The sequence below is a fragment of the Tinamus guttatus genome, unplaced genomic scaffold (genome assembly GCF_059628265.1).
Source record: "Tinamus guttatus ecotype Peru unplaced genomic scaffold, ASM5962826v1 Tinamus_guttatus_pri_ptg000213l, whole genome shotgun sequence".
Classification (NCBI taxonomy): Eukaryota; Metazoa; Chordata; class Aves; order Tinamiformes; family Tinamidae; genus Tinamus; species Tinamus guttatus.
The window spans coordinates 508,771-522,434 of NW_028288747.1; the positions used below are offsets into that span (position 1 = coordinate 508,771).

At 40.6% G+C, this 13,664-nt stretch overlaps 1 protein-coding gene across 2 annotated transcripts in view; it reads right to left on the reverse strand.

The window, feature by feature from the left end:
- GLRA3 (glycine receptor alpha 3) overlaps positions 1 to 13,664 on the reverse strand; it is a 65,143-nt gene that overhangs the window by 32,942 nt on the left and 18,537 nt on the right. For both annotated transcript variants that reach the window (XM_088524622.1, XM_088524621.1), the window contains exon 3: positions 1,144 to 1,367. In XM_088524622.1, coding sequence (XP_088380748.1) covers positions 1,144 to 1,367 — 224 coding nt within the window. The remainder of the gene's footprint in view (positions 1 to 1,143; positions 1,368 to 13,664) is intronic.

Sequence of the window (13,664 nt, forward strand, 5' to 3'; positions counted from 1 at the left end):
AAACACACAAGTGCAATCTGGCATCTGCTCACATCACAGTAAATGCATGTTTTTATAAATTTACTAATGTTTTGCATGTGTTTATAAACATATGACTATTAATTTAGTCAAAATTACACTGAAGTTGTTATCCAGACTTTCATCAGAGAGGTTGTACCTCTGCTGTGTGTACCTTGTGTATTTGGAGGGAGCCGAGTGAGGAGAAGGAATTATTTGATCATGTGGAGCAAAGTTGTAGTAGCTGCCAGTGCATCTTGGAGTGACTCCCATAAGCTGGGGAAAAATGATGTAGCTCTGCTTTTTACTTTGGTCTGGAGAAGGAGTCCTTTCTGTTTGTTCTTCAACAGTTTCTAGCGCCAAAATGCATGTGATGACACTAAGGAATGTTTCTTTCCCCAGACTGGCAGACTAAGCTCCTTTTGGATATGAAGTACTCCTAGGAAGTTTAGCGAGACCCTTGTGTAACCTTGACAAGATGCTGCCTGCTTGCCCTGGAAGATGGGAAGAAGAAGACTCCCATGCCACAGGTACATCCATGCAAGTCACAATCTTTTTCTCTTAGTGTACAAACTGATTTGCAGCCTTCTGATGTCTCTTCAAAAGAGCTGAATTACCTATTAGTACAGTCTCATAAAAGCTTGCAAAACTAACAGAGGAAGCTGCTAACAACTTCTTAAAACTTTTCAAAAATTTACTTTCCACTCCTCTGCCCCCACCAGTAAGTGAACTGTTTTTTGAATCTCATGCTTCCTCAAACAGGTCCCATTTTCATAATGAAGGGCAAGTGCAATATGCAAAATGGCAAGAGGAATAACAGCTGATTGTACTGCTATTGGAAGTGAGTGAAAGAAAGAATTCGAACTCATACACAGGCCTGCTGAAATTATAATATGCCAGGAGTATTTGCTCTGTGTAAATCTTCTAGCTTGAACGGGTTTCTTACTTTCTGTTTTTCACAATTGAGGTGATACCTTTCTTATTATTTTTACTATCCATACAGCTAATTATGAGTCATTTTCTGTTGTTGTATTAATAATGAACAGTAATGATGAAAAATTCACTATTGAAAATTCTTTCAGGTTATTATCAGTAGGTACACTTTTAAGCTTCATACCCCAAAAAAAAAAAAGACTGGAGACTTACCTGATGGAATAAAGTACATTTCCATTTTTGAAAATTCGCAATAACTTATTGTCTGTTGTAACTTCGTGAAAGTTGGCACCTTTCTCATTAGCAAAGAACAAATCAGGTTTCCAAATTGAGTCCAACATGGATGGATCTAAGTCTAAAGAGTCATCCGGATATTCACTATATGCAAGGCGTGGATCATTCCAGTTCTGACGGAGAAAGATGTTCACTCGGTAATCCTGAATGAAAGAGAAAGCAAGCAAAGCTTTATCAAGCAGGGGGATTTAGCTTTTATTTCATTTCTTAGCCATGTAATCCTCTGTCCATCTGTGAATGACAAAACAATTACTTTGCTGAATGCCAGCATGATACCTGTTTGTATTAGTGGAGATACAATGGATAAGAATAAAGATGTATTTCAGAGCAATTGAAAAAGTCATAAGGAAATCCAAGCTCCATGTACAGTTCATGTAATGTCATATAATTCTACTCCTTCAGTAGCTCTGTCTAGAGATCGAAATGACAGAAGCATAAAATGATTTTTATGGTATTATCTTTTTCTGCTCAACTCCTGGCAAAGACTTTCCCACCACCCTCTCCTAGGTGGTGAGATCCTGTCCCACTGTAAGAGACCCTGAATCTCTTCTTTCTCCAGTCCTTGTATGATTTTTAGATACCCCACTTAGTTTTTCCTGCGCCTCAGTTCACAATGGCAAAATTGTGTTGGTAGTGCTTTGCCATGCAGCTGTATGTGGAAGAGAAAAACTGTTCAAATATCATGGGGATCCTGGGTAAGTTAGCTTATGTACAAGTGAAGTCACCTAAATTTCCATGGGCAGTTCTGTCTTAACGAAGGGCACTTTTGTAGAAAAGATGAGTGATTCAAACTTCTGGCAGTCATCGCTATCAGAGACAATATTGTGAATTTATGGCTGCACACATTACTGAAGCTTTGGAAGATGAAAATATTTGTTTTTAACTGAAAGTGAAGATTAACATCTCATTTGATGGTATCATGAACTGAGGGACTTGAGGGTCTATTTTTAAGACCATAGGTCTTATACTTTAGATGGTGATAGTATGATTTTCTTCATTATTTGCACTACCAGATTGATGTCAGAAGATAAAAATAAAATGGAAAAAAAGACCATGTTGATGCATGCAAAGAGGAAATGGAGCAGGGTGTCAGAACTTACTTTAACACTGCAGACAATCATTTAAGTAAGTAACATCACTATTTTAATGGTAAAATGTAATGAATATTAACTTCAGAAAGGGAACTTTTTGAGACAGAATGAGAAATGAAAAAATATTCAGTGCTCAGCAATAGAATTTTGGCAATAATTAGGAGTACCAATTATTAACAGAACAACTAGTTGAATCTCCACTGCTCTAGAAACTATCACTGCAATTCTAGTACAAGTGTCAATATTTTACAGGTATTTCATCTGTGAAGCTTGCAACAAGTGACAATTATGAGAATAATGCTAACAGTATTGTTATGCATGTATAACTGTATGCAATGTTTCCTCCTGAGAAGTAATTATATCTTGAGTATCCTGCTGTTGGGGTGGTTTAATTAATCAGCTTACATAAGGGTAGCCAAATAGGCTGAAAACATATTTATCAAGCATTTGTTGCTTGATAATCAGAAAATACAGTGTATACCATATAGAGGCAGTCTATATGTATAGAAGATTTTATATGTGTACATATTGTTATGAATTATATAGATAAATATGGTAAGTGAAAAACTAAACCTGAAGCATGACATTGATTCACAGTGTTGTTTTGGACATCTATTGAAAAGGCTCTTTTCCTTCCTTAACATGGCTAGCGACAGCCATAAGAGACATGAAAAATCCCCACAGAAACTGAAGGTCTCATATCTGTAAGAGGGAACATGTGAGAAATACACAGCAGAAGGTTGCAATGAGAATGGCATATATAGGAGGAGAAATGGAGGGATCTCTCCCAGCTTACATTAAGCTATTTTGTATATCAGTTTGTCACAAAAGTCCTACACTGAAATCTTTACTGGTTTAAATGCCTTTCAGCCTTTATGATTAAAAAAAAAAAATCCCTTGGTTAAATTGTACTGCAGCAATTTTTCTTTATTCTCTACCCTAAAAAGAATGACTTAAATTGGCTCTCATTATTCATTACAAAAAATTATAATCTGTCAAAATGAGAGATACACGTTTGGCTACTGTTGCATGAAGGACAAGTGTTCATTGTCTCAGCTCATGGTTATGTGGTGTGAGCATAAAGCTTAACTGCTTTAACCCAGTAGCTTTGTTTTGTGCAAACACAGAAAACAGAATTAAACTGCTAGCATTGATTGGTTCTCCTGTAAGAGGATTACTGTTCTTGTGTGCTACTTCCTTGTCCAGAGCGGTGACTCTTAACTCAAGTATTTAACCCATGCTCTTTCCTAGAGAAAGGAATCTTCATTTAAGTAGTGGTGACTGGCCCTGGTTCTGCAAATGAGAATAATCTATGCTCCTGCTCTTGGTCCAGCTATCTTTTCCCTTAGACAGAGATTAAACTTTCTTGAGGTTGTTCAGGATACCTGCTATATAGAGCTCAATAAAAGTAAGAAAGAGCAGATCAGGAGCTACTCTGCTACTCTTCAGGCTGAGGCTGACACTACCATGGAACTCTTTACTGATATTTTTATTATCAATCTTCAAGACACTGTGAAATCTAAAATATTTATGGAGTATATAGACTTCTTCATTGTACTGGTATGGATAGAGCTATATTCCCATAATATGCTGTACAAAATATAGTTGGACAGACTTCTTGAAACTTGGGCATGAATCCCCAAATATTCGATGCCTGAGTCTCACTGGTTATGACTGGGTTATGACTGTTATAACTCAAAGAATTCATCAGTATAGGCAAGGTACTATCTCTCTCTATTACTCCTCAAGAAAGCGTAGTGCGGCACCAGTTATATCACTTGTACTTGGTTCTTATTTCATATCTTACTCTTCTTCCTGTATTGACTCTTATATTTTGACATAGCCAATAACTTTTCAAGACTATTCTGTGCTATTTGCTTTCAGAAAGAATGCAACAGAAAAATTATAACTGACCTTGTGTTTACAGTAGATGTAATAAGGCACTGAATTAGTTTAAATGCTTTTTAAACGGACATTTTACTACTCTTGAGAATTTCCCATATAATTAAAATAATAACCAAGAAGTTCAGCATGAGGGATATTTTTCCTAGCTTGGTGAGTGCCTCAAATACAGATACTAATATAGCAGACTGTTTTTAACTAGTTTCTTTTACTTTCCTCTCTGTTTTGCACCCCAGATTAGTTTATGCTGTTAAAACAACTTGCATCTCTGCCATTTTCCTCACATATTTCAACTAGAAAGGTAATGGTTTTCTCAGACTCCACAGACATCACTTTCTTAGTTTGTGAAATGCCGACACTGTAATTTGACTTTTTTTTTCTCCTCCTAACTAGAGACAACAAGTAAAGTTGCTAGAGGCACCAAGTAAATAACTGGAGAATCACATTTATACTTAATGTTACATAGCCTAGGTATTGAGCCTTCATTTGTTATTGTCATTCTCTGTGTGTGGCTAGGAATTTGACAGAGAAAGCTTTTTTTTTTTTTTTTTCTTTTGTAATAAACCAGCCTGCTCTGTGCCCTTCCCATGAATTGCCATATCTGTCATTCTGGACTGGAAGAAGAAAGAGTGGGAAGTTAATGGAAGATTATAAGCACAATAATTTAATCTGATATTTCATCTGGGGAGGTGGTCAGGCAACATAACAAAAGGTTTTAGCATTAGACTGCTCCATTGGCTAAGTTGAGTTAAAAACCTCTCTTGATTGAGCTTAGATTGTGTGTATAGCTCAAGCGATATATGTAATATCTGAGTAAGTACCAAAGCATCACTGAAGTGAAAATGTTTTGTTTGGTTTGCCATTTAAGATTTTATAATTTCTGTATTTTAAGTACTGAATACCTGCAAAACTGGTGCAACAGCAGCATCATTTGGGAACTTAGTGGATGCAGATTGTCCTAATTTTCATCTGTCCTAAATTTGCTTTCTCTTTCTATACATGCAAAGCTAGTGTGTTACACAGCACATTAATATGTTTAAATGGTACTGGTAGGATTTGTTGTATTTGCTGTATTTCTTGTGTACAATTGTGTTTACAGCTGAGATAAGTTGCTGTCTTAGTCTCTGAAAAATTTCAAATTTGACATGCTTTTTACTGCTACTTTGATTAGTATGATTAGATGGGATGCCCTGTGGCCGATTAGGACTTTGTGGTAATAGCATCCTTCCATTTTAAATTTGTTCACTGGCCTAAGCACTAATGCTCGGTTTAGGTAACCTAATTACTTAGAGTAAATTGATGGAGTTTCCCTGGTTTGTGTCTGAAAATTTCAGACTGGACCACAAGTTTATTCAGCTACGTTTTCAATGTCTTTGATGAAATTTCTTAAATACAGGAACTCAAGTATGCAAGTTCAAGCAAGTCCCTCAAATCTACAGGTCATTTTGCATGAAATGGCAAGCTGGTTACCCATGTGATTCCAAAGTGGAGGAGAATATCCTCGAGATTCACACTGAGATCTGAGAAATGTAAATGTAGATTCTATAGAATCTTAAAGATTTTCTTATATTCTCTTATGCTTAAAAGGTGGATGAGAGATTATTTATGGTGAGCATTATTTATTGAGTCATTTATAGTCCAATAAAAAGATTACATAGAAGAACGTGCAGGAAGGGATAAGCAGGACTAGCTACCTAGTTCTAGGAGAGGAGAAAGGTAAAGCCTGAATTCTTTAAACTGCTGTAAAGATGAGGAGAAGACAGGATTACTGGCTCTAAATATAATAGAGGGTAAATACTAAGGGGTGAAAATCTTTTAAGCCAAAGGAAAAGAACATCCTTTGTTACAAGAAAATTAAGGTGGATCTAAATTTATGATCTTGCAAGAGCAGTAAATTTCAGAACAGCTTCTGAATGCAAATTAATGAAAGTGAAACTGCTCTCCAAAATAAACAACGAGTGCATGTATTATGTCTGTGAAAGCAGAGTCTTGATGGCTCAGGAGGACCCATATGCTGATTTATCTAATTAATTAATGTTCCTTGCCGCTTGGGAGCAAATTGTGTTGAACAGAAAAGAGGGAACAATTAAAGGCTCTGCGGTTATCCAGCCAAATACAATTGAGAGCTATGGAAAGGAACAGTATTTTCACCAATACTGAAGGATGGAGATTTTTCTTTCTTCCCCTGTGCTTTAGACAGAAAGTGTTTACATGCTGAAAACTGCCTGAAGTCTTCTCTCTGTGAGCCACTTTTGCTTACCACAAAAACCTAACTACGTATGACTGATAAAACTAAAGCAGCATCTTTTTATATTGAAGCTGTTGTTTTGATAGCCGTGTGGTACATGCTGTGTGAATGGGCTATAGCAAGCAAAGAAATACACTGAACTTTTCTTCTGTCAAGTATTTTTGAATCTCTACTATTCACTACTGTGTTTGATTAATATATTTGCCCTAGATTCCTGGTCATGTAGTATTAGTAAAATCTTAGATTCAAGCCAAATGTTGCTCTTTAAATTCTAATTCCAAGCTTTATATATGCAGTTTATATGCACATCTGAACTCTTCACATCAGAAGCAATCCTGTGCTTTCTGTAGAGTATCTCTCTCTCTCTCTCTCTCTATATGTATATATATATGTGTGTATATACATATATGTTTCTTCAATCACAAAAGAAAATGGATAGTATTTCCCTTACAGGCAAATAAGGTGTTTAGATAAAGCAATCTTTAATGTATTTCACAAGAGGATGTGAAAATTTTTTCAGATTAACTGGCTGTGGTAAATTAATTTCCTTTAATTTTACATAAGCCTCAACTAAATATTGTCTTGAGTGAAAGGAAATGCTATATTATTAGACCCTGATGTTTCAACAGCTGTCATTAACTTCCTGAAAAAGAAGGTGAACTTTGGGTAAAGGCTTTTGGAGCTACCCAGCTATAACACAGCATGGAGAGAATGTGTAAGTGCTGATAGCAGCAATATGGCTCTCAGCAGGAGAGCAGCATGGGGAAGAAGCCAAGGCGCTCTCCTATTCAGACCTGCTAGTGAAATAGTTAGATGCCAAATAAATAAAAGCATTTTCCAAAGCAGTTGGATTTTGTCTGCCAGAATTCATACCAGAATTGAGCCTCGAAGTGCTGCTTCCATATTCGTTTCCTTCCTTGATATGCACTCCAGTTTTAAAAGCCAATATATACAGTCGTAACCATTAAGCACAACCAAGTATGGTTCCTTGAACTATGAGAAAGTGAGAGTTCTTCCAAGGGTGCTACCAACATAAATTTATTTCTACCAGAATGTACTTATTTCATTCCTCTTGGCATTCAAAATTCCATTTATTTTAATAAGATCCAATGAGGAAAAAAAGCAAACCAGGGCAGACTGAAACGCAGACAGTTTATTCACTGAAGTGAATAAGCACTCCTCTTATGAATGTTTAATCAATTAAAAAGAAAGAATAACAGATAATCATTCCAATGTCGAGAAAAGCATGGAAAAGAGCTTGATACAGGAGCTCTAGGACTGAGGAAAGGAAGAAGTGGAACCAGAAAAGTGATTCTCAAGTGTAGCAAGGCTAGTAGTAATCTGTGGCTATAGGGCAGTTCAATTAGTGAAGAAAAACTTGTCGTGGACTCCATGCCCCACCATTAACTGTAATTTGTTAATCTTTCAGAGATCTAGTATAACAGCTAAAGAGAAATCATCTGTGATTTAAATTGATCACTTAATACTTAACTTTAATCGACACGCCAAATCTGCCAGAGTAACAAGATTTGGCAGAATGCACTTTTCTGTGCCAGATATCCATAGGGCATTCATGTGGAGCAATGTAGATATGCTGGTGCTCATGGTAAAGAGTTTCTCTGACTCATTGAATCCTTCTTGTTGATATCTCCTGGAGTAATTCCATAGGTGGAAACTCTTGTTCCACCATTAAGTTTGGCAGCAATTAAAATTGAGGATGACCTAATTTCTCCCATTCTTGCATTAGACATTCCAAATAGAGAGTCTGGGAGTAGCTATGGTACTTCACTATTCTCTTAATAAGAAACAAATTTTAAATTTTCTAGAACCCCGGGTTTTCATTCAAAAGGAAATATCTTTCCCGCCCCCCCCCTTTCTAAGTCTGTGACCTTCACAATCCTGCTGCTTCACAATCCTGTTCTGCCTTAAGTTAGGCTGCAAAGCTCTTCCTTGGCAACTGGGATCTGTTGCAAGGTGAGGATGTGCTATAACACTTGTCATTTCTGACATGAATGCTGAAACCCTAAATTAGTTTGGAAATGGTGGATGCTTTTACCTCCATTAGGTTTTCCTTAAGTAGGACTGGTCAGATCATTTGGGCATCAGGGTGAGGGTGGACTTGCCTCTGATCTCAGGAAGCTTTAATAGGGGAGACAAGACATTATTTGAGCTGTTTGGAAAAGATTGCTGTGTTTGTGGATAAAGATCTCTCTCTAACCATGTGTATATAAGATCAGATTTGAGGTATTTTATTATTATTTTTAATATTTTCATGTTGTTTGTTGGATTTGATTTCGTAAAACTTACATATTAAGAACTGCTAAGTGTCTAGGTGGTTTCTTTGTAAATACTTTTGTTACAGCTAAGCTTTGCTTAATTCATTAACAGAGTTTGGCTGTTTTTTTTTTTTTTTTAGCAGAAATCACTTAATGATGCTTGTGTTGAAGTCAAAAGAACTGAAATTTACTTGGAGAAGAACTAGCTTAATGTCTAGGACTTTGAAATTATTACCTGTAATATCAGAAGTCTCAACTTCCAAAAATGCAAAGTTCGCTATAGAGGAATGGTTAGAGAGCCGCGGACATGGCTGCCCAGCAGGTCTGCTCAAAATGGGCTTTCAGGTTTCAGTGAAAGAGCAAAGAGACTGCTAACTAGGAGATAAGGAAGTGGGCCAAGGTCAGAGGGAATAAAAGAGCTGTTGAACTAAAAGGCTGAGCTAAACAAGTAAGGGGGGGCTGTAAGGGTCTCAGTCACATCATTGTCTACCAATTAGGAGCCTGTGTAGTTACATCACTAACTGCTAGAATCATATAAATGTCCTGCATGCAAGCTAATAAAGGAACAAGATCTTTTAACTCACACTGAATGTGCATCTGGACTCCAGCTGACCTCCTGCATTTGGCGCCTGAACAGGGACCTTGGGACTATCACTTAAATGCGGACGGGGAAACCCCAGGTAAGCTGGAACTCGCCTAAAACGCGGAGAACCCTTGGATCTGCGTCCTGAGTTGCCAAGAAGCAGAAGGAAGGGTTCAGGAGCAAGACTCTCAAAATCTGCAGCCTGGAGGGGTAGCGTCGAGGATTGAGAAGGTGAATTGCCTAAAACGCGGAAACCTCTCAGGTAGGCAGCCGTCAGAGAGGCAGAGGGAGAGGGGAGGGCAGGGGGCAGGCTGCCAGCCCGAATAGCGCGCAGAAAGTTGGACCTGCATTTTGAAGACTGCCGGCGACTATGGAGGGGGGGCGGCACTCACTTTGCTGGGAGAAATTCTCGCTAAGCGAGAGGCCAGTGTGAGTGCAAAGAAACTCTATGAGTTGTGTAAATGGGCACAAGAGAAGGGACATCTGCCCCCACAAGAGAAGGGACATCAAGAGAAGGGACATCAGCCTGGAACAGGCTGCCCAGAGAGGTTGTGGAGTCTCCTTCTCTGGAGATCTTCAAAACCCGCTTGGATGCAGTCCTGTGCCACGTGCTTTAGGTGTCCCTGCGTATGCAGGGGGGTTGGACTAGATGATCTCTAGAGGTCCCTTCCAACCCTAAGCATTCTATGATTCTATGATTCTATGATCTGCAAATTCCGGAACTTATGTTTAATGCCACCGAGTGGTAGGAGATAGGGGACTCTCCCTGCGACGCCACCATTGGGGGTAGCAAAACAGCTAAGGACCTGGGTTTTACGTGGCGAGAAGTAATGATAGTGAAGGTCCTCCTCACTCCCGCGCAATATCTGCTATGGGAAAGGGAGTGGGAGAAACAAATCCAAAAGGTGGTGAACGCACATAACATCCCGGGAGATCCGTTGCATGGTGTGACTGTGCAGATGCTGATGGGACGGGGTCTTTATGGTGGCCCTGTGGCCCAGCTAACCTACTCCATGCCCATGTATAATGCAGCCACGGATGCTGCGAAGCAGGGGCTGTTTTTAGTGCTGTCAGAACAAAAGGCCTCATCATTTACAATGGTGAAGCAAGGTTTGCAGGAGTCCTATGGAAATTTTGTGAATAGGCTCGTGCAATCCCTGGAGCAAGCTACTGATGAACAGACCCTCTGCAAGCTTTCGATCTGGTGCAGAGAGAATGTGTTCAAAGCGGAGCCCCACCTAGTATTCGAATCCGATGTGAAAGCCGGAAAGAAAGTGGCCGCGGGAGCCACGTCCGCCTTTGCGAGCACTTCAGGACCGGGACCGCCACGCCACCGAAAACCACTGGTGTTTGGAGATCCATCGCCAACCCCCCTGCCCGTGTCCTCGCCTGTGCCTGTGGCACCTGCACCGTCTGTGCCCCCACTTCCGGACCCCCCCTGGCGAGCCTGAAGAATGGCCCGGCAGGGTCCAGAACTTATTAGATTGCCTTGAAAAAAAAAAAAAAAAAAAAGAGAAGGGGGGCCGAGGAAGAGAAGGTGAATGAGATCAAGGAGACTCATGTTGCTGAGAGCTTGACAACAGCCAGGGGGGAGGTGCAGAGGAATTTGATCCGTCTTTTAAAGTGGGAGTTGAAGAATTGTAATGCTTTAAGTGAGGACAGAAACCGTTATTAGGGCTATTATTTCTATTTGCTATGTTCATCTCTATTATGTGTTGTATCCTTTGTATATTGTTGCCGACACGAGGTATGGTTGAAAGGTGGAAATTTGTATGATCCGTAGAGTCATAAAACTATTGTGCAAAATAGAATCTAGAGCCTGAGAAAGAAGATGTTTGCCTGCCCAAGCTGAGAGATAAGGAGCGCAGAGACAGCTGCTCAGCCAGGTTCACAGCCGACCTCCTCCAAAAGCAGTTGAAGGCGGCTGCTTGACCGGGCTTGTAGCCAACTTAACTGCAAACATCCTCTGAACTAGTTTGAAGGTCAAACACCCGAGAGGGAGGGAGATGAGAAAGGCAGGACCCTCAGACTGACGGCTGGGACCACTTACTGGTATGCGCACCTGCGCAGCCGGGAGGGAAGGTTATGTGACTGAAGGTGGAGTTCCCCCCCGGTCTACCTGCTGACACGTACTGGCCCTACGTGGCAGGATGCACCAGGCTTAAACAGACAGTGCAGAGAGAGTGGGGGTGAGACTCCTAACACTGAGGCCTACATTGTCTCTGCAGGGACGCCTGCCAAGTTGGGAGCCTGTCAGCAACCCTCTCATCTGCCAACTCGAGAGAATGTTCAGTTTCAGTGTCCTGCCGACAACCAGTGGAACTCACTAGCGGAGTGCACAACTACGTGAGGTCATGCCACTGAATGGAAATTGTGTTTGTGCTGTTTGTGAGTGTGGTCTTTAGATCTTTATTGTGTAACATATATCAGCAGAGAGGGCTGAATAAGCACAACAAGAAAGTGCAGAATTCGAGAGCGGGAAAGCCAGGAATAACTCAGACTATGGCGTTCCCCCCCCACCACCAGTGGAGGACTGGGAGCTGTACTCTGACTTGTATCCTTTGAAAGCGACCAGGGAAATACTTCAGCATGGGAAACAAGAATGAAGCGACAGCCAAGGTCCAGTGCGACTGGCATGGAAGGACCTGCAACAGTCCTTACGAATTGTAAAAGTCTCAATTGCTACTGGAGTGGAGGCCTCTCTAATATATGGAAATCCCAAGCAATTTCTGGAGAGGAAACCAAATTGAAGCTGTGCAAACATAAATAGAAATGGAAATAGAGAACCTTCCAAAATGATTGGGACATTTTAATAATTGATTTAAAAGATTGTTTTTTCACCATACCATTGCATCCTGAGGACCATGACATAGCGGGACATATGAACCAAACGCTGAAACGCCAGCTACAAAAAAAAAGAAAAATTGGCAAGACCAGTATATGTTTTAAATTTTTTGAGATTACCCCAGGACAGCCTAGTCCCTCTGATGGTCAAACACAGGGCTGGGCTAAAGGGAGCCCTGACAGAATTAAAATCGGGCCCTTGTAAGGCACTGCTGAGAGACTGGAACACGGGAAAATGGATGGGACCTTTGGACTTGATAACCTGGGGAAAAGGGTATGCTTGTGTCGTTACAGATACTGGAACCAGAGGGGGGACAGAAAAATGGGTGAGACCTTGGCTGGAAGCAAACTCGCATACATCAGCCGTAGCAGGCAAGCAACCAGTACCCTAACTGTGGAAAGTGTGAGCCTGCAGAACAACAACATGGGAGGAAGAAGTGTTACTGTTATTATTAGCTGTATATTGTGGCTTTTAGGAGGTAATGTTGCTTTTAGCGCTATTATAGAAGCTGATGCTACTTTTAACACTAATGGATATGTTATGCTTCTTAGGCATATTGTTAATTATACCCAAATTAAGAGTTGTTTGCTTTGTGGGACAGCAGCTTGATGCCCTGGTGTTAGGTATTCCTCTAAGCAACTGGACAGACCTGAATCCATATAGCCTACTCAATACACCATATCAGTGTAAAAAAGGGGGAATTGCGGGAGCATATCTAAGTAACGGAGGCTTCCTGATAGAAGATGGATACAATGAGCCGGACTAAGACCAAGGCGAAAAGATCGTGGGAAAGTCACCAACTGCAAGAACACAGAAGTAGGAGAGGAAGAACCTGTAAACAAGCTTATCAGTGCAGGATAGAGACTGCATGCGGGCCAATCATGTAAACGTGTGCCCCGATATCCAGGAACAATGATCCATCGCCTAGGACAGCTCATCTCTCCACCCGGTGGGCAGGACAGTGATGCCCGGAGCTTCTGATACACCTCATGGTCGTCTCCAACCCAATCTCCGTGTTTGCCCTCATCATGTGGTGGCAAAAGGAAAAAGGGGGAGAAGACGATCATCACTACACTCATCACTTTATCATTCTGGAATGGGTATTTTTAGCAATGCAACCAAAAAAGAGTGTTCAAACTCGGATGGAAGCACGCAAACTCTCCAGCTGGTCAGGCTACAGTGGAGCTCACAAGAGCTCACAAGCAAGACACTCAAGGACTATTTGCAAAAGTTCAATTCAATAGTGGACCTAAGAGAGCATTTGGATAAGGTTCTATTTGTATTAAATCATCTCTGTGTGTTCGGGGACAATGTCGATCCACCCATTGTAATCCATGCCACCTGTGTTAATGCGGGCACTCGCACTAAAGAAATGATGGTTAATTATCATAACCCTAGGATGGGGATCTGGGAGGGCCCCGCCACTGTCATATTTAACGGTCAAGGGCATATGTGTGTTTCCATCCAAACAGGTCTGCTGTGGGTACCCAGCAGG